The sequence below is a fragment of the Scyliorhinus torazame genome, chromosome 11 (assembly GCF_047496885.1).
Source record: "Scyliorhinus torazame isolate Kashiwa2021f chromosome 11, sScyTor2.1, whole genome shotgun sequence".
Lineage (NCBI taxonomy): Eukaryota > Metazoa > Chordata > Chondrichthyes > Carcharhiniformes > Scyliorhinidae > Scyliorhinus > Scyliorhinus torazame.
In genome coordinates, this window is record NC_092717.1 from 169,074,518 (window position 1) to 169,096,489 (window position 21,972).

At 44.1% G+C, this 21,972-nt stretch overlaps 1 protein-coding gene across 1 annotated transcript in view; it reads left to right on the forward strand.

The window, feature by feature from the left end:
• The first annotated feature begins 224 nt into the window (after nt 1-224).
• The window catches only part of necab1 (N-terminal EF-hand calcium binding protein 1), a 362,049-nt gene continuing 340,301 nt past the window's right edge, over nt 225-21,972 (forward strand). Inside the window, exons 1-2 of the mRNA XM_072467989.1 lie at nt 225-560; nt 5,565-5,589. Of these exons, the coding sequence (XP_072324090.1) occupies nt 462-560; nt 5,565-5,589 (124 nt within the window). The 5' untranslated portion in view covers nt 225-461. The remainder of the gene's footprint in view (nt 561-5,564; nt 5,590-21,972) is intronic.

A 21,972-nucleotide genomic window follows, 5' to 3' on the forward strand; every position in this document is an offset into this window, starting at 1 on the left:
AGAGGTGATAATCAGAAGAGGCAAGAGATGGGGAGAGAGTGACAGTGAGAGATAGAGAGGGCATGTTTGTCAGAAGAGGTAAGGGAAGGGGAGAGAGTAACAGTGAGAGATGGAGAGAGCATGTTTGTCACATGTTGTGTGTTACATGCGGTGTGTCCAGCCAGCTGTGTTTTTGAGCTGAGGTTGTGTGCATCGAGCAGAATCTGTGCTGAGTTGTTTGTGCCAGTGGTGAAGATGTTTCGTGAGCGTCTCTCGACTTGTGAATGAGTGCGTGACAACACAGCCCCCATATCTTCAGTGAAGAGAGATTTGCTCAGAGCCAAACCAATCCGCAGCAGCAACAGAGCAGAGAGGCAGGCTTCAGAAATACGTTTGCACAGGAGTTGGGCTGCTTTCCTCAACCGGACTGACTGCACCATTAAGATTATTGTTTTTTAAAACAATAGTAAATCTGTTTAATCATGTCTTGTCCGGAAATAATTCCTTTTCCTTCAGAAGATGCAGATTGCGCTGACAGCCCACCGCTCCATTCGAAGAAAGGCATGTCGATTTTCCGCGATGTAAGTACCAACTAAAATTGTGCCAAATGTAACCGACCTAACATGCTTATTTCTTATTAACCTGAGCTGGAATGCCAGCAGGAGCTACCTGCACTTTATTTCACCTCACTTTGGAATACGAACGTGCAATGTACTGTTGTGATATCATTGAAGCAACTCCCAATGTGCGAGCGAGTGTGTGTGGAAACAAAAAGGATTCGTATTTTAGGAGAAGAAATAGATTTTCAAATATGTTCAGGTCGCATCGTGATTAATGTTCTTGAATAGAAATCCTTGCAGCCAGCGATGTGACGAAGAAATATATATATATATATTTATATATTATATGGTGGTGCCGTTTTCTATTGATGAGAATGGCGAATAATTGGAAAGGTCTTTGGATGCTCTTTTTTTGTCCTTTGATTGTACTTGGGTCTGTGCATATTATCTCAGTGAAATATTTGAGCTGCATCTGCTAGAGCAGCAACATTAAAGCTATGGCCCCGCATTATAAGAATTAAAGTTGAAAAGTAAAAGATAAAAATTGAAAGACAAGTGACCCGTAGGATGGGAGAAAGATGACCATAAATTTGGGGGGCTATGGATCAGCAGTAGATTGGTTGCGGATCCAGTCCGACTGGATGGAACCTGTGGACCTCGTCTTACTTATATAGTTCCAGTGTCCACATTGCAGCACATTAAATGGTTCCGCCCCCCAATAAACTTGGAATAGCATTGAGAGTGTATTGACCCTAAATATTTAATGTTGAAATTATTAAATTTAAAAATGCATTTCAGCATTTAAATATAATGAGAGCCAATATTAATGTTGCTAATTCAATGTCATTAATTTCAGCTTCTGAATAATTAGGATAGGCTCCATTCTTTATTGGAAGCCTAAAGTTAAAGCTAAAAGAGGCAAATATAACGGATGCAAACACTTAGTCTGGCACACACTGAGACAGTAAAACCTCCAGCAAAGGTTGTTTTAGAGAGACTGTGGTTACTGTTGAGTGCACCATTTTAATCTGGGAGCCAAGAGCCCATAATGTCCACCTAGCAGTGGGAAGCCATTTGAAGTAATCACTGAGGCTTGTAATGATCAACATAACATCAGCAAGACAACACAGCATAAAATACATTGCAAAATCCGACTGTATTTTTAGCTGAAGCTTATCGCACACACTCTAAACCTATTCTATCCATTATCGTTTCTTTAATGGAATTAACAACCTCATGACAAACCAAAGTGTAAAAAAAAATTTCTTTCACTTTATGTGCATCTTAAACATATTTATAAACATTATTTTAAAAGATTAACTCACCCCCCAAAAAACTCTTTCATGTTTCCTGTTCACTGATTCTGGACAGGAAAAAAATAATGCAAATAAACAAGCATGAGTGCTTACCTAAAATTGGGACAAGCAGGCCAGGCTAGCGCTGTCCCATGATTTCACATTAAGTTGGTTCAGCACAGTACTGGCAGCAAGGACTTCAAAAGCACAGGAATGGAAGGTTGAACTTGGTGTGCAGGTTCATGCATCAAGACTTCCACCTAGTCCCGATGCACATGTGCAGCCTGCGATCTTCCTATGCAAGCACAAAACAGGGAAGTTATGGATTCAGACACTGGAGGAAGTAGAGAGCGAAGCCATAGGTCTCAACCTAAAACCAGGGGTCTAAGTTATGAAGAAAGATTTTCAGGCATCTGAAGCCCATATCGTTAAGCCACATTTTCTGGTGTGAAATGGGCACAATAAATAACTTGTGAGGAACCACAAGAGTTATGGCTACATTAGTCTTAAGATTCCATTAGACAGCCATCAGGAGCACAAAATTGATTTAAATATTAAAACAGGAATATAAGAACAGGAGTAGGCCATTCAGCCCCTCGAACCAGCTGCTATGTTCCATGAGATCATGACTGATCTGTGAATAATTCCATAAACCTGCCTTTGGCCCATTCCCTTAACATATTTACTTAACAAGAAATTATCTATCTCAGATTTGAAATTAACAACTGATCTGGCATCAATTGCCATTTGTGGAAGAGAGTTCCAAACTTCTACCACCCTTTGTGTGTAGAAGTTCATCTTAATATCTCTCCTGAATGGTCTGGTTCTAATTTTTAGATTATGCTCCCGAGTTCTAGAATCTCCAACCAGTGGAAATAGTTTATCTTTACCTACCATGTTTTTTCCTGTTAATATCTTGAAGAATTCAATCAGATCACCCCATAACTTTCCAAATTCTAGAGAAAAAAGGCCTAATCTGTATAATCTAATTTGTATAATTGTGAATGCGCCCGCATCCTCAAGGGTTGGTTTGCTAAATTTATCAACCTGATTTGGTGGCTTTCAGCTTCAACCTGTAAGTCATTGTATTAACAGTCAAAAAACATCTTTACATTAATAACCCTTGTTAGGTCATTGATTTTTTTAAAAGACATTACATTACAGCCAGCTCCTTGAAACAATGCGTCTGATGCTCACCTATTCGGTCATCTCCACCCATTGTTTCTATATAGCTAACTAGGTGAAAAGGTGGGATCCATCCCCCTGCCAAACTCCTCTACCAGCACCTCCAGCTCTACATCTGAAAAGTAGGGAGACCTGTCTGCTATTTCAGTGGTGTCCAATATTGAACTGATTGCATCACCTCTTTAAGATGTGTTGCCTTTAGCTGAATGACTTCCAGCCCTCTTTTAGAAGAGCTGCCCATTAAAAATACGAGTAGTGCAGGCAGCTCACTTACTTCATGCTAAGCAGACATGGAGATTAATTGAGCATGATCTCCAAATCTACTTAATGTGTCGACAGAGCATGTTGACTAATTTTCCTCTGTTTCTGGTCCAATATGAATTTGGGCTTCTTGACCCTTTTAGCCTAGATGGGAGATGCCCGATAATATGTAAAATGATTAAAGGTAAAAAATAAGGGGAGTACTACATTAACTTAAATTCAGGATTACAGTAAGGGTACAGGGGTTCAAATCAATAAAAGGTAACCTTGGGACTAATCTGAGTAAACTATTCTTCACACAAAACAAAATCATTTGGTGGAAGAAAGCACATTTTTTAGAATAATTAATTGTGAAATTATATTTCTATTGATTCTACCACTCATAGCAATTAAATAAAGATGTGTCTTCCTTCTAAAGGAGTATTTAATGAAACAATCCACATTATGAAATCAGATCATTGCAGATGCTCATATTGCAGAGTGCCAAAGTTGAATTGAAAACTACTATCAGGAAAATAAAGAGTTTGTGTTAAAATGTTTAAGTTTATAGTACAACAAAAATACTTCCTTTACAAGCATACTTTAAAAATCAAAAGTATGCCATTATGAGTGGAATTTGTAATGTACCATATCTGGTTATTCAGGGACTTCTGGATACCATCTCTGATAATATTTTTAGTTACTGAAATTATTGGAGTCTCGATATCTCACTAAGTTCATCACCTAGTTTTATAGGTAGTACTATATGACAATGGCATTTTAAAAATTACACAAACTGAATAATTATTTTATGTGTGGAAGCAAAATATAAAGATAAACAACTCTCTTCTTCATTAGTGGCATAGTGTAGGTTAGATGGCTTTTGTTTCGGTGCAACATCGTGGGCCGAAGGGCCTGTACTGCGCTGTATTGTTCTATGTTCTATGTTCTATGTAGATTGGTGAGTGACAGTCAATATCTTAATTTCTTGTTTATTTGTTCCAAAGTTCTTTTAAAAAGGCAACAGCAACATTATTAGATTTGGTATCACAAAGTTGTGGGATCAAGTCCCACTCCAGGACCTGAGCACAAAACGCAAGGCTGACACTTCTGTGCTCTACAGAGGGAGTGCTGCACCGTTGGAGGTGCCAACTTTCCAATGAGACATTAAACTGAGACCCTGTCTGCTCTCAGGTGGATGTAAATACCCCATGGTATTAATTGGAATAGCAGGGGAGTTATTCTTGGTATCCTGGTCAATATTTTTCCCTCAATCAATACGACAAAGCAGATTACCTGGCCATTATCACATTTCTGCCTGGGGGACAGTGTTGCACACAGATTGAATGCTACATTTGTTGGATGGCAAGGTGGCGCAGTGGTTAGAAATGTTGCCAGGCACTTGTATTCGATTCCAACCTTGGGTGTCCAAAGATGTGCAGGTTTGGTGGATTAGCCATGCAAAATTGCCCCTTAGTGTCCAAGGATGTGCAGGTTAGGTGGGGCTACAGAGATAGGGTGGGGGGGTGGGGGTGTGTGGCCGAGGTAGAGTGCTCTTTCAAAGGGCTGGTGTAGACTTGATGGGTTAAATGCCATCCTCTGCACTGTATGGGATCTATAAAATTACAATAGTGACCGGTATTGATGTCACTAATGGGCATGTAAATACAAGGTACAATATCATTATCACAACAAATTAACTACCTGTATCATTTTCTAAAGAAATGGAGTCACATGGAAGTGCACTTAAAATGTTCTTTCTGGCTTTAAATGCCCAGTTATGTGTTTTATATCAGATTTACTGGCCCTCTGATTTCTATACTTTCATTTCTAATTTTGAATGATGGATTTGTGTGCAATAGTGTTGTCAGTCTATTGGAAAAGCAGTTGTTTAATTAAAAACTGAGTGAACTTAAAATGTACTTTCACAGCCGCTATTTTCCTGTCAAAGATTATAGAGATCAAACTAATTCCAAATAGATTAAATGATTTTAAAATGTAGCATAGAACAAATGATATTAATCGAAGTGTCAAGTTTACTTATTCATTTGAGTCCCTGTCCATCTTATTTTTGTTATGTTTAACCTGTAATAAGCTAAAATATACAAATGCCACCTATATTAGAGAAATTGTTTGAAACAGGCAATTCACTTACAAGAATTATGAATAACTTTATGAGTCTCATCTCATTAATATTGCTGAAAAAATACAGGCGAGCAAATTTTCCACATTGAGCTACTTCGCCAAGGCTGTTTACTCTGGGCATGAAACTGATTGTACTATTTTTCTGTGTGATTGATTTCAGATTTTACGGAGAGCAGACAAAAATGGTAAGCGTTCTGAAATTTTAGATCAGTTATTGACAGTTTCCCAATTGTTTTCTGAAAGATTTAAATATCTGCTGCAGGCTTTTCTATCTGTTGAATGTTGCATATCACTGTAAAAGGTAATAAATGTTCTAACATCTTGCAGTTATTAAGATTAGAGATGAGAATTTATTTTAATGGGAGTTTTGGATTTGCTTTGCGCAATGTTAAATCCATTCATATAAATCCTTATCAACACCTTTGCTGTGTTGTTCTACATTCCATTGTCACTCTAAATTTAATGGTAGAATGGGGTAGGGGGAGAGGAGGGAGCGTGGGTGGAGGAATGGAGGGCAAATCTTTATCGTACTTATCTCTCAAGACACGGGCAGGTTTGATGAGTGCATCCCAAGTAAAAGTGGTAGCAGAAGAAATTTGCCCATGGAATAAATGGAGCAGTGGCAGCATGGATATGAAGTTGGCTGAGTGACAGAAAACAGTGCAGTAGTGAATGGTTGTTTTTTGGTCTGGAGGAAGGTACAAAGTAGGGGTCCACAGGAGTCATTGTGAAGACTGACCACTGCTTTTCTGGATCTATAAGCAGACTGTGCCTTTATTCTCTGGAGTTTCAAAGAATAAGAGGTGATCTAATTCAAACGTACAAAATTATCACAGGGCAGGACAGGGTAGATGCAGGGGCTGGTTTAGCTCACTGGGCTAAATCGCTGGCTTTTAAAGCAGACCAAGGCAGGCCAGCAGCACGGTTCAATTCCCGTACCAGCCTCCCCGAACAGGCGCCAGAATGTGGCGACTAGGGGCTTTTCACAGTAACTTCATTGAAGCCTACTCGTGCCAATAAGCGATTTTCATTTTCATTTCATATAATAGTGACCTGGACTTGGGTGTGCAGGACAAAATGATTCATAATTTGCCAATGACACAAAAGGTGAACGTTTTCTGAACTGTGAGGAGGGCAGTGGTAAACCTGAAGACCACTGGCTGGTGGATTGGGCAGGCACAGACAAGTAATATTTAATACAGAGAAGTAATTTGGTGGAAAGAACAAGGAGAATCAGTATAAAACAAAGCATATAATTCTAAACAGGGTGCTGGAGCAGGGGGAACCGAGAGGTACATGTGGACAAATCATCAAAGGTGACAGGGCAGGTTGGGAAGTGATTAATAAAGCATTGAATGTAGCAACATAAGTAATAGGAGCAGGAGTAGGCAATTTAGCCCTTTGAGCCCGCTCCACATTTCAATTCGATAGTGGCAGATCTTCTACTTCAACACCATTTTCGGCATCATCCCCATATCCCTTGAAAGGAGAAATTTTTTGATCTCAGTCTGGAACTTACTCAACACCACAGCCCTCTGGGCCAGAGAATTCCAATGATTCACCACCCGCTAAGTGAAGAAATTCCTCTTCATCTCAGTATTAAATGACCTGCCTCTTATTTTGAGACTGTGTCCTGTGGTTTTCGATTCCCTAGCCAGGGGAAACATCCTTCCTGCATCTACCCTGTCCTGCCCTGTGATAATTTTGTACGTTTGAATTAGATCACCTCTTATTCTTTGAAACTCCAGAGAATAAAGGCACAGCCTGCTTAATCTTTCCTCATTGAACAATCTCTCCATCTCAGAAATTGGTTTGGTGACCCTTCTATGGCAATTATATCTTTCCTTAGGTAAGGTGAACAAAACAGCATACAATATTCCAGCTGTGGTCTTACCAAGGCTATATATAATTGCAGTAAGATAGTTTGACTCCTATACTCAATTATCTTGTAATAAAAGCCACCATACCACTTGGTTTCTTAATTGCTTTCTGTACCTGCAAGTTAGTTTTCAGTGACTCACAAACAAGAACACGCAAGTCACTTTGAAGAACAATACTTGCCAGCATTTCACCATTTAAAAAATGTTCTGTAATTCTGGGCGCTATTCAACCGGGAAAAATCTATGCCTGGTTTTGGGCGCGTTTAGTGGGCTGCATCTCAGCGGCTGCAGCGCCGGTAAACACCCTTGTGGTATTATAGGTATTACAGTACCTGACAGGCTAAAGCACTATTGGTGGAAACTGTATGCTTTCTATTGGTAGAATGTATGATAGCTCTGCCCTGATAGGTGGGGTATAAGAACCCGTGCCGCCCCAGCAGCCTTCATTCTGTACCTGAGCTGCTGGGGGAAACATCTAGCTTATTAAAACATTCAGTTGGACTATAACCTCGTTTTAGTGGTCATTGATTGTGCATCAATTTAATAAGCTATTTTTTTTTAAGAAGAAAGGATGGAGCTCCGAATCAAGCCGGAGTGTCTGCAACTTAGCCCCCATGCGGCGAACTCAGCGGCAATCTTTAAGCACTGGCTGGCGTGCTTTAAAGGGTATCTCGGGATGGCCGAAAATGCACCCACGAGAGAGCAGAAACTGCACGTCCTGCACTCAAGGATGAGCCCGGAGATTTACACCCTCATCGAGGAAGCAGAAGACTTCAATGCAGCAATTGAGCTGCTAAAAGGACACTATATTCGCCCGGTAAACCAGGTCTACGCCCGGCACCTGCTTGCAACAAGGCGACAAACCCCTGGGGAATCGCTGGAGGAATTCTACCGTGCACTCCTGGTGTTGGGCAGATGCTGCAGCTGCCCGCAAGTTTCGGCGAGCGAACACACGGAACTCTTAGTCTGGGATGCTTTCGTGGCAGGTATGCTATCGTCACAAATCCGCCAGCGCCTGTTAGAAAAGGACACCCTGGGTCTCAGAAAGGCACGGGCCCTTGCAGGCTCCCTGCACGTGGCCTCCAGGAACGCCCGCGCTTACGTTCCCGACCACGGGGCAGCCCACTGGGCAGCGTGGAACCCCCCCGCGGCCGACCCCGAGACTTCCCCCATTCCACCACAGGCCTGCGCTGCAAGGCGGCCTGGCAACCCTGAGGGGCCCTGCTGCTACTTTTGCGGGCAGGCAAAGCACCCACGCCAGCGCTGCCCGGCCCGCGCATCCACCTGCAAGGGATGCGGCAAAAAAGGTCCATTTCGTGGGGGTATGCCAGGCCCGGGCGGTTGCCGCGGTCTCCAACGGCGAATGCGGACCTCAACCACTAACTTCTCCATGGGCCCCGTGCGGCCAGCGGTCGCCGCCATCTTCATATCCCAAGGCCACGTGCGGACCCCGGGCGCCGCCATCTTGTTCCACGGACGCCACGTTGGAGGGATGGGCGCCGCCATTTTGTCCACCCCCAGCCATGTGCGACCTATGGGAGATGCCACCTTGGATGAACTCCAAGGACCCCAGCTCGGCTGACCACGCACTGCCCAAAGAAAACTCTCAACTGCTGCGACTAGCCTCGGTGACTCTGGATCAGTCTCGGCCTCGAACACTCTCAACTGCTACGACGACCGTATTCATCAACGGGCACGAGACGTCCTGCCTAATTGACTCTGGGAGCACGGAGAGCTTCATACACCCTGACACAGTAAGGCGCTGTTCTCTCCTCATCCACCCCATTAATCAAAAAATCTCCCTGGCTTCCGGTTCACACTCAGTGGAGATAAAGGGGTTTTGTGTAGCAAACCTCACAGTCCAGGGAAGGGAGTTCAAAAATTTCCGTCTCTACGTCCTTCCCCACCTCTGCGTGGCTACACTCCTGGGTTTAGGCTTCCAGTGTAACCTTCAAAGTCTGACCTTCCAATTCGGCAGCCCTATACCCCCCCTCACTGTCTGCGGCCTCGCGACCCTTAAGGTCGACCAGCCTTCCCTGTTTGCGAACTTCACTCCGGATTGCAAACCCGTCGCCACCAGGAGCAGACGCTACAGTGCCCAGGACCGGATCTTTATTAGGTCAGAGGTCCAAAGGCTACTGAGGGAAGGAGTCATTTAAGCCAGTAACAGCCCCTTGAGAGCTCAAGTAGTGGTGGTAAAGACCGGGAAGAAGCATAGGATGGTCATCGACTACAGTCAGACCATCAACAGGTTTACGCAGCTGGACGCGTACCCTCTTCCCCGCATATCCGACCTGGTAAAATGGATCGCGCATTATAAGGTCTTCTCCATGGTGGACCTCAGGTCCGCCTCCCACCAGCTCCCCATCCGCACTAGTGACCGCAAATGCACTGTCTTCGAGGCAGTTGGGTGGCTCTATCACTTCTTAAGGGTTCCCTTTGGTGTCACTAACGGGGTCTCGGTCTTCCAGCACAAGTTGAACTGAATGGTTGACCGGTACGGTTTACGTTCAACATTCCCGTATCTCAATAATGTCACCATCTGCGGCCCTGACCAGCTGGACCACGACACCAACCTCCGAAAATTTCTCCAGACTGCTAAAATCCTTAACCTTACATACAACATACAACAAGGATAAATGCGTGCTGAGCACCGACAGTCTAGCCATCCTCGGCTACGTAGTGCGAAATGGAGTTATAGGCCCCGACCCTGAACGCATGCGCCCCCTTATGGAGTTCCCCCTCGCTCACTGCCACAAGGCCCTGAAATGTTGCCTCGTGTTTTTTAGCTACTACGCCCAGTGGGTCCTCAACTACGCGGACAAGGCCCGTCCCCTGATCCAATCCACAGCTTTTCCCCTGTCGATAGAGGCCCGCCAGGCCTTCAGCCGCATCAAAGCAGACATTGCAAAGGCCACGATGCACACCATTGACGAATCCGTCCCCTTCCAAGTTGAGAGCGATGCGTCCGACGTAGCTCTGGCGGCCACCCTCAACCAAGCGGGCAGACCCGTGGCCTTCTTCTCTCGTACCCTCCATGCTTCCGAAATCCGCCGCTCCTCAGTCGAAAAGGAGGCCCAGGCCATAGTAGAAGCTGTGTGACATTGGAAGCATTACCTGGCCGGCAGAATATTCACTCTCCTCACTGACCAACGGTCGGTTGCTTTCATGCTTGATAATGCACAGCGGGGCAAGATAAAAAATGATAAGATCTTGCGGTGGAGGATCGAACTCTCCACCTACAACTACGAGATCTTGTATCGTCCCGGGAAGCTAAACGAGCCTCCTGATGCCCTGTCCCGTGGCACATGTGCCACCGCACAAGTGGACTGCCTCCGAGCCCTCCACGAGGACCTCTGCCACCCTAGGGTCACTCGCTTTTTCCATTTTGTCAAGACCCGCAACCTGCCCTACTCCATCGAGGTCAGGACAGCCACGAGGGACTGCCAAATCTGCGCGGAGTGCAAACCGCACTTCTACCGACCAGAGAAAGCGCACCTGATAAAGGCTTTCCGTCCCTTTGAACGCCTCAGCATGGACTTCAAAGGGCTCCTCCCCTCCACTGACCGCAACATGTACTTCCTGAACGTGATTGATGAGTACTCCCGGTTCCCATTCGCCATCCCCTGCCCCGACATGACCGCAACCACCGTCATCAAGGCCCTCCATAACATCTTTGCACTGTTCGGGTTCCCCGCTTACATGCACAGTGATAGGGGGTCCTCCTTTATGAGCGACGAACTGCGTCAATTCCTGTTCAGCAAGGGCATTGCCTCGAGCAGGCCGAACCGTTACAACCCCCGGTATAACGGACAGGTAGAGAGGGAGAACGGAACGGTCTGGAAGACCGCCCTACTGGCCCTACGGTCCAGGAATCTCCCAGTCTCCTGCTGGCAGGAAGTCCTCCCGGATGCCCTCCACTCCATCCGGTCACTGCTTTGTACCACAACCAACCAGACACCTCACGAACGCCTCCTTGTCCTCCCCAGGAAGTCCTCCTCTGGGACCTCGCTCCCGACCTGGCTGGCAGCTCCTGGACACATCCTGCTCCGAAAACACGTGCGGGCGCACAAGTCGGACCCATTGGTCAAGAGGGTCCATCTGCTCCATGCTAACCCCCAGTACGCCTACGTGGCGTACCCTGACGGCCGACATGATATGGTCTTCCTCTGGGATCTGGCGCCCGCCGGAACCCCACGCACATTCCAGCTGCCAGTCCCACCCTCCCCTCCACCGCAGCACCTTATTGGAGGATCAGTCATTCCACCGGCCCCGTCTAGGCCCCCCCACCCACCGACGCCCCCCACAGGCACTCCCTTCCCAGGTCAACCGTTTTCCCCACTAGCGCCGTCTAGGGGTGCCGATGCTGCCATGGAGATCGAAGCCACGCTCCTGGAGTCACAGACGCCCGAGCTTTCACCGGAGTCACCACCGAAGCTCTGACGATCGCAGAGGACGACCAGGGCCCCCGATCGACTGATTGCTTCATTTTAATTGTAATCTGTAAATATAAGCCATAAAATGTACGTAGCTTTCAGAATTGTAAATAGTTACTAAACACTACGGAGGTGTGACGGTACCTCCATAACTAATTATACCATGTGCTATGTTTTGTAGTTTCAGGCCACTACCCCCGCCGGACTCTTTTTTAACAGGGGCTGAATGTGGTATTATAGATATTACGATACCTGACAGGCTAAAGCACCATTGGTGGAAACTGTATGCTTTCTATTGGTAGAATGTATGATAGCTCCGCCCTGATAGTCGGGGTATAGGAATGTTAGACGTAAAAGTTGCTGTGGTGTGAAGAATCTAAAGTTCTGTTCCTTCTTCACAAACACACATTTATTTTATTCCAACAGCCTTTGCACAAATCTGTAACTACACATCACCTGACAGAGGCCACCTGAAGCCCCTTTACATATCAGTGTCAATTAATGGATACTTAACATAAATGAGACAACTAATTGCAATGTCTCTTAACCCATTACTTAACAGTCTCCCCTTCCTTAGAGAAAAAAAATAATTAGGTGAAAACAAAATTTCAAGAAACTCAAAAACACACTCATGATTTCCCCCCCATTTGTTTTTGTTTGGACGAGAAAGAAAAAATAAAAAACAGTCACAGAAACAAGCGCCCTTCATTAACAATATCCAAATGTTTCTGTGAACTCGCCCCTCTTTTCGTAAAACAGTCTGACAGTTGATAGCTCCTGTCGACCCATTTAATTTTTGTTATTTCCCCTCTGTCCAACACCTGCTTCAAACTTGCGATGTCTATCCGTAACCTCTTTTCATTGACACTTTTTGTAGAGTGCACATTTTCCCACACGGATTTATTGTCAATGTGACAGTCAATAGGTATATTACCCAAATCACCTAATCCCAAAATTTCTGTCAATATTATACTTATATAAAAGGCCATATCCACCGCTTCTATAAGGATTAATGTCTCAGTAGCCAAAGTGCTTTTTATCACTCTCCTTATTTTCTTTGTTTCCCACACAGGCGGGTAACATTTACCATTGTTCCCCAAAAAGAAAATTATAAAACCTCCTGCGCTTGAAACCCCATAACATAAATTTGCGGAGGACGCATCACTATAAACTATAAGTTTCAAGTGCCTAAGGTCACCTAAAACCGGGAACTTCAAAACACACTCCTGAATTTTTAGTTTGGCCAATGCTTTATTTGCTCTTATTATGTCTTCCACTTTGGGATCATTCATTTTTGTACTCAACTCTAAGACATCAAAACTCACGTCTGGTCAGTCTGTCTACCTAACCAGTTCAGTTGCCCAATTAAACTTCGCAGTTGCTCTTTTTCTATCTTTGAAACCATTGCGTCTTTTTGTGAAACTTGGCCACGACTAATTGCTGTTGGGCTGATGCTTTCCAAATAAGATTGCTGATGTAAAGTTGCCCCTGACTTAGTCTGTCCAATTTCCAGTCTAATATATTTAAATGCACCGGAAGCCTGACTTCCAACCCTGAATTCTTTCCTCAAACCAGAGATTACAATAGCTTCAAAATCACTAGTCTCACCCCACAAAAAATCATCGGCATGCATCATAACAATGCCAGAAGGATTTCCTTTATAGTGCCAGTAAAACATTGCAGGATCTGCTTTCAACTGGCAACAGCCTAACTTTAACAAAACTGACCTTACCGAAAAATACCAGACTCTGGATGCATCATTTAATCCATATACACATTTGTTCAACTTCCAGAGTACCCCTTCTGTGTTAACTGCCTCTTTAGGAGGACTAAGAAAAATGTCTCTCTGGAACTGATGCCCCTGCAAAAACGCAGCGTTTATATCTATAGATTTGCATTCCCATGCCTTTGTGGCTGATAGAGCCAAGAAGATCTTTAGATAACCTTTCCTGCTGTAGGTGAATCTACCCTTAAATCCTGATCTTCTAAGTTTTCTTCAAATCCCCTTGCCTCAAGCCTGGCCTTTGCCTTATAAGTTCCACCCGGAAGAACCTTTTCCGTGCAAATCCATCTGTGGGATAGAGCTCTTTGTCCCCTATCCGGTACTTCCGTGTATACCCCAAATTCACTCCAACTATGTAATTCTTGCTGTTTAGCTTCTTTGATAACTTTTTCATCAAATTTATTTGAAGCTACCAATATCTCACGTGCATGTGGGCTTCTACTGCCATTAGTATTCGTAGCCTTACTCGTGTTCTGAGATCTTGATAAACTACGTCCCCTCTCCCGCCTGGTATCTCGTTCTGTACTGCTACTGCTTGATCTTTCCCTTCTGCTGTGGGATGTCCTTTCAATAGTTCTCGACCTTTTCCTGTGGACCAGTTCACTATCCAATGTACTATCTGAACTGGCACTGCGTTTCTGTGCCCTCCATTTTTGAACTTTGTTTTCCCAATCCATTGTCTTGACTCCTTCCCCTGAATGCTGTACATTCAATCAATGTTTATACTTTCCAGTGGCCTTCCCTGCACTACTAATAACAGTTGCATCCTTCCATTGATAGACCCTTCAGGCAAGTATGTCACTTTTGTACCAACTTTTGGCAGTTGCCCTTTCGGAAAAATGGCCTGTTCTAATTCATCAGAAGTGTTGTGTTCCTCCACAGAAACCCTGTCTATATCAGTTAATTGGTCCTCATAGTTCTGTAACACATGCGTGCAAGATGACTCTGGTTCCTCGTCATGTCTGTCTGCTCTGTCTAAATGTGAAAATTTGTAATCTGTACCCATTATCCTTGATGAATGTACCCTAACAGTTTGATTACCACGTTGCAAAATAATTGTTTTTCCATCCATGCCTATGATCTTCCCTGGGCCTTTCCATTCATTAGAATTGTCTCTCTTATAGTATACCATGCCTCCCTGCTGAAAAACGGCATCTGATGGCCGTACGTTATGTCTTAAAGTTCTGCGAATTCTTTCCGAGACTTCTGCTTCCAAAAAAGCTTTTCTACTGCTATGTAAAACATATAAATGTTCAGCAAAACCAGAGCTAATTGGAGTCTCCTCCCAAGCTGGAGGCTGGTCATCCAAAATGGATGGAATTTTAGGATTTCTACCAAACACTAATTGATAAGGACTATAGCCCCCAACTATCTGCAATGAATTCTTTGCATGTACTGCCCATGCTAAAGCTGAATTTAGCCTGCAATTTGGTCGATCTGTCAAAATTTTCCGAAGCATGTAATCAATGACAGCATGATTTATTTCACAGACACCATTACTAAATGGGCTTTCTGCAGCAGTATTCATAACTCTGATATTCATGTTTTCACACATATCCCTAAACTCATCATTAGCAAATTCTCCCCCATTGTCCGTAAGGAATTTTGCCGGTGGACCCATTCCTGTCCCTATCCATTTTTCCATGATTTGATCCAGAATTACTCTCTTTTCTTTACTTCGTACAATCGTTGATTGACTAAATCTGGTTGCTAAATCTACAAAATTCAAAATAAATATATTATTTGCTTTATCCCAGATCTTAAGGTCCATGGCCACAATGTTGTTAAAATCCCTGGCCAAAGGTAGGGTTACTATCGGTTGTGCTGGTGTCCTTCTGTACTTCCTACAAACTTCAGAGCGGTCACTAACCTGTTCTATCGTTTAAGTATAGTCGTCATCCCTTACCCCTGCATCCTTTAATACATTTTTCAGCCTTTGAGGAGATGGATGCGCAAATTTCCTATGCAGTTTTATACCACAAACTTTTTATCAGCTAAAGTCCCATTTTCAACTGCCGTTAACACATCCTTAACCACTCAACTTGAAAAATTATTTGTCAGTAATGGAATACAATAGTGTCCCGACTGTGTAAATTGTAAGTCCACCGTCTTCCCAAAACCTGTTGCCTTATCCTGTTCCATATCCAGTTTCATGTGTGCTTTCTTCATTGATGGTCTGCTCAGAAGCAAAGGTATCTCACTTGATACAACATCCGTGCTAATGAAATGATTCAATCCGGCAATATTGCAAGGGATCACCACTCTTTTCAGCGACTTCAGAGTATTATCATCCCCAAACCTGAAACTTGTGGAACTTTCAAATTCCTTAACCTTGTTACGATTTTATAATTCAAAGAGTCCAGGTAACATTTTAACCAGCCAAATCCACACACAGTAGATGTGCAGCCATTGTCCAATACAGCACAATTGAAGGATTCTGCAAACAACACCCTCATTACCGGCGTAAAGCTGCTTGTCAATAGGACAATGCCTTCTTTCTGTTCACTATCATTTTCCTCTTCTGACTCTTCCGTGTCATGTGTCGCTTCAAACACTCTATCATAACGAGTTGGACAGTTGAAAGCATAATGGTATTGAGAGTCACATCGAAAACATCGATTTATCATGCCCCGTGCATTTCTGGAGTTCATCTTCCTATTGTAGGTTCTAACTGGGTTTCTGTCTTCATAATTTCCTTGTCTCAGTCTCCTTCTATAGTCTTGAGCCCTGTTCATAGCTATACGATTTCGCCATCCTGTTAGTAGTGTATTTTCCATATTCTGCCTTATTGCAGTCTGACCTATTTGGGCCATCAGAGCCATCGGAATCGAATGTTTCCCCAGAAACGTTTGTAAAGCTTTTGTCATCTGTTCGAATAAGGTATCCTTATCAGTAAACTGAACTCCTGTCAAAACCAGGAGCCTATCCTAGCACAGTCAAGTAATTTAAAGGCCAACACAGACTGTGGAAATTCCAGGTTGTGTTTCTGCAGCCTTTTATATAGTCTGCCAAATTCCATTATATAGTCTTCCATGGAGATATTCTCCATTTTCCGGAACTTATCAAAAACCGCCCATGCTTCATACGCACTTAACAAGTCATCTTTCTTATAAATCTTATCCACATAATGTAATAAAGTCTCCAGACCCTCTTCTGAGTCTAACTCTTCCAATTCAGCTCAGAAAGCACTTTGTTTCGAATTTTACTGCCATATGATAGAGAAAGAGCCAATGCCATACCTTGTTTTCTCTTTCCCAAAGCAGTTACCTTAGTCCACATAACTACTGCACTTCTTCATTGGCCGTATGATTCCCTTTCAGAAAATAAGGGAGGATAGTCATATCCAGCCATCTTTATCCTCGGTTCAGCCATATATCCTTTTTTTTTTTTCTTTTCTCACTCACTCCTTGGTTTGATCTGGAAAAGTTGTTTCTAACCCTTCACATTTACACAGCAACCATCTTCTGCTACCAATTGTTAGACGTTTAAGTTGCTGTGATATGAGGAGTCTAAAGTTCTGTTCCTTCTTCACAAACACACATTTATTTAATTCCAACAGCCTTTGCACAAAACTCTAACTATACATCACCTGACAGAGGCCACCTGAAGTCCCTTTACATATCAGTGCCAATTAATGGATACTTAACATAAATGAGACAACTAATTGCAATGTCTCTTAACCCATTACTTAACAAAGAACCCGTGCCACCCCAGCAGCCTTCATTCTGTACCTGAGCTGCTGGGGCAAACATCTAGCTTATTAAAGCCTTCAGTTGGACTACAACCTTGTTTTAGTGGTCATTGATCGTGCATCAACCCTGCTACTCAAAGATATAGGAGCAGCATGAGGCAATTCGGCCCATCGAGTCTGCTCCACCATTCAATCATGGCCGATATGTTTCTGCGGCGGCATGTGGGCCAGTGGTTAGCACTGGGACTGCGACGCTGAGGACCCGGGTTTGAATCCTGGCTCTGGGTCACTGTCCATGTGCAGTTTGCATATTCCCCTCATGTCTGCGTGGGTTTGATCCCCACAACCCAAAGATGTGCTGGATTGGCTACGCTAAATTGCCCCTTAATTGGAAAAGAAAAATAATTGGGTACTCTAAATTTATTTTTTAAAAATGGCTGATATGTTTCTCATCCCCATTGTCCTGCCTTCTCCCTATAACCCCTGATACTCTTTGCCGCTTTCTTTGGCCTTGGGAAGTTTCTCTCTGCCGAGCCACCACTTGAGTCATTTCTTACTGGCGAGCCCAGCAGGAAAGACTCGTCACATATCGGGGCGCCATTTTAGAAGGTCACTCCGATCTCTCTTCCCCCCACACCTTAAAGGCACCCCCCCATTTCTCACCTCCACCTCCTACCCTCAAACATGGGGATGCACCTGGCCCAATCCCTGGCAGTGCCAACCTGGCAACTGGGCACCCTAACATTGCCAGACTGACCCTGGCAGTGCCCCTGCCAGCATAGAAGTACCACCCTGGCAGTGCAAAGGTGGCACTGCCAGGTTGGCACTCCCATGTTGCCCAGGTGGCAGAGGGAGTGCCAGGCCACCATCCTGCTGAGTCCCCGACCACCCGGGAGTTTCCCATGGCCTGGGTGACCAACCCAAGTGCTATTACAACTGGTCCACATTTGTGTGAACCAGTACCAAACGTCACTCTGGCGAGGTCTCCCAGGCATGGCCATTGGGTCCTGGGGGCCTGGAGAATCCTGCGAACATTGGCTCATTTAAATATGCAAATCTGGATCATGCCCAGTGAAGGCGGGATCCAGACCACGACGTCTTGTGTTACTCTGTTAACTCTTGTGAGACATTTCGGCTCTCGCGAGATTCAGCGGCCTTGTCCCGACAAAATATCAGGTGCGCCAAGGCAGCTGAGTCGCATCCTCCGTTTCCCTACGAAAGTGAACAAATCCCCTGGATCTGATGATCTACATCCCAGAATGTTGAAAGAGATGGCTGTAGAGATAGGATATGCATTTTTGGTCATCTTTCATAATTCTATAAACTCTGGAATGGTTCCCGCACACCTCACATTTCTCCACATTGTATTCCATCTGCCAAATTTTTTCCATCGTCCTCACAACTCACACTTCCACTTAGTTTGTCTTATCTGCAAACTTGAAAATGTTACATTTAATCCTCACATCCAAATCAATATTATAGATTGTAAATACCTGAGGCACAAACACTAACTCTTGCAGTACCTTACTAGTCATAGCCTTCCAATCTAAAAATAACCCATTTAAGATTGGTAAGATTTGTGAAGCTGGGGCTTTTCTTCTTAGAGAAGAACGGATGAAGAAGAAATTTGAATCTGTGTTGCAAATATTCTATGATTCCATTATAAACTTTGGAATTGTGTTCTGTATAACTACGTTTGGGCATTAATATATATGAAGATGGCAGGGGGTCTAGTATCAACCCCTGTGGAAGCCCACTGTGCACCTTCCTCCAGTCGAAAAACAACTATTCACCATGACAGTGTGTCCCTGTCATTTAGTCGACTTTGTATCCATGATAGCACAATCCCTATTATTTCATGACTTTTAACTTTGCTGGAAAGCCTGTGATGTGATGTTTTATATAGCACCTTTTGGAAGTCCATGTGTACCACATCAACTGCAGTACCTTCATCAACCCACTCTGTTACCTCATCAAAAAAATCAATCATGGGAGTTAAACATCTTTTGCCCTTAACAAATCTGTGCTGGCTTTTTAAATTACCCCACAAGTGTCCAAGTGACTGTCAGAGTTGTCCGAGATTATCATTTATGAAAGCTTATACACCATCAAGGCTAAATTAACTGGCCCGCAGTTGCTGGATTCACCTTTTCTGAACAAACGAGGAGAAACCGCTTCTCCTAAAGAGCCATGAGTCTGTGGAATTTGCTACCCCAGAGTGTGGGACAGTGAGTAAATTTAAGGAGGAGTTAGACAGATTTTAAATTAGCAATGGGTTGAAGGGTTATGGAGAACGGGAAGGATGGTGGACTTGAGGCCATGATGAGATCAGCCATGATCGTATTGAATGGTGGAGCAGGTTCAAGAGGTGAAATTGCCGACTCCTAGTTCTGATGTGCTAAGAAAGAGCTACTTTGTCTGATTTCACCATTCTGTAGGTAATAGCACCTCAAGCACAAATCTGGTGTTCTTGATTAATAAGGGGATTTCTTGATTTAAAAATGCATCAGCGGTTATGGGGAGAAGGCAGGAGAATGGGGATGAGGAACATATCAGCCATGATCTAATGGCGGAGCAAACTTGTTGGACCGAATGGCCTAATTGTGTCCCTGTATCTCATGGTCTAAGGTGTATGTCTGAAATTTTCCAATCCTCTGGGACCATAAATGTATCTAAGGAGGCTCGGAAGATTAGTGCCACGGCAATTTCCTAATGTAGGCAAAGGTCAGATTGTCCCGTTTGGCAGGATGAATAAAAACGCAGGTGGGGAGATACTGCAGAATGTTGCAGTACAGGCTTAGCAACTTACGTTTTACTAGTGGAGCCAAAGGAATACCAGTTTTTATCCTTATGGAAGTAATTTTGTGAGACTGCACTGGCAGTGGAAAATCTTGCTCAGTTACAAATATTAGAAATTCAAACATGTGCTGCCAATGATTTTGTACCCAAAATTAATGGTCAGAAATTTGTGAGCAGTGCATGCCCGTGACAGCAGCACAAACTCAGAAAGTTGCCTCTTAGTTTTACTTGATGCTGACTGTATATTTGAGAATGTTCCCACAATTTTGTAGCCACAGTGTAGATGTTTTTGACTTTGACACACTGACGCGCATTTTTCCTCTTGCTTATTCAAAATATCTTCATCAATTCAGTAAATAATATTGGACTTCAAATCAGAGAATTTTCAGGTTCTTGTGACCTGCATATTTCGCATGAGTTTAGGTTAATCTAATCAATCAAAATTCAGATTAAGCTAATGGATCACAGAGGCACAATTCCTGATCAAAATGAGTTTAATTGTGGATAAGTGATCACACTCAAGTAACAATTTTAGGAAAATTGAAATTGTGGATTCAAACTACGAGATGGATTGCAAAAGGAACATAAAACAATTATTTATGGTCCACTTTCTTGTTCATAAATTTACCCTGACATCATAAAAAAGATGTTGGAAGTTTGAGGAGCATATACAGCAACATTAAAGTCCCAGCGTGTGTGAGTACATGAACACACAGGGAGCAATTCTCCGGAAAGATTTCTAATTGTGGTAGCGAGTGGGAACCGCGTGGGTTTCCTGGCGCTTGGCACAGCGAGGCCGGCAACACTATTCAACGTTACTTGGTGAACTTAACGAGGCCCCACGGACTTCTTTTAAAAAAAATCTTTTTATTCTCCTCATTTTCAACATTTTCATCAAATGAACAACAAAAGAAAAAGCAAACACAAAACTAATACAATAACAATCCCACAAACAAGGCCAACACCCCCCTCAATATACAGATCAAAAACATCCGCTTGTGCATTCCAGGTAAAAAAAAATTAACAGTGAATCATTGAACAGTGTAATCAAAAACAACAATAACCTGAGCACCCTCCCCCAATTCCCCCACACCCTTAATGGCCAATGGCAACCAATTCTCAAAAGCGCATAATAAACAGTCCCCATGAATTGTAGAACCCCTCCTTCATTCCCCTCGGCTCAAATTTCACCTTCTCGAGGGCCAGAAATTCAAGTAGGTCCTCCTGCCAGGCCGAGGCACAGGGTGGAACAGCTGACCTCCACCCCAGCAGGACCCGCCTCCGGGCAATCAATGAGGTGAAGGCTAAAACATCAGCTCCCGCACCAGCCTGCAACTCGGGCCGGTGCGACACCCTGAAAATGGCTTCTAGGTGCCCTGGTTCCAAGTTCATGTGTAGTACTCCTGAGATGATACTGAAAACCTCCCTTCAATACCTCTCCAGCTTCGATAAGACCAAAACATATGTACATGGTTTGCAGGACCCCTCCCACACCACTCACATACATCCTCCACTCCCCCAAAGAGTCAGCTCACCCTCACCTGCATGAGGTTTAGTCGTTCACCCTCTGGAGCACCTCACACCACAGACCTTCTTCCGTAACCTCCCCCAACTCTTCCACCCATTTGGCTTTAATCCCCTCCATGGACAGCCCATCCTCCCCAAAATCCTCCCGTAGATCGCCGCCACCACCCCCTTCCCCATTCCCCCTGTCAATACCTCTTCCAACAGTGAGGGAGTCAGCATTATCGGGAAGCTCTGAACCTCCTTCCCAGCAAAGTCTTGGAGCTGCAGGTACCTAAACCCTTCGCCTTGCCCCAGTCCATATTTCTCCGCCAACTCTTCCAACCTTACGAAACGTCCCCCCAAGAACAGGTCTTTTAACACCCTGATTCTCCTCTCCTTCTATCTCCGAAACCTCCCATCCAGCCTCCCTGGCTCAAACTTGTGATTCCCCCTGATCGGCATCTCCCCTGATC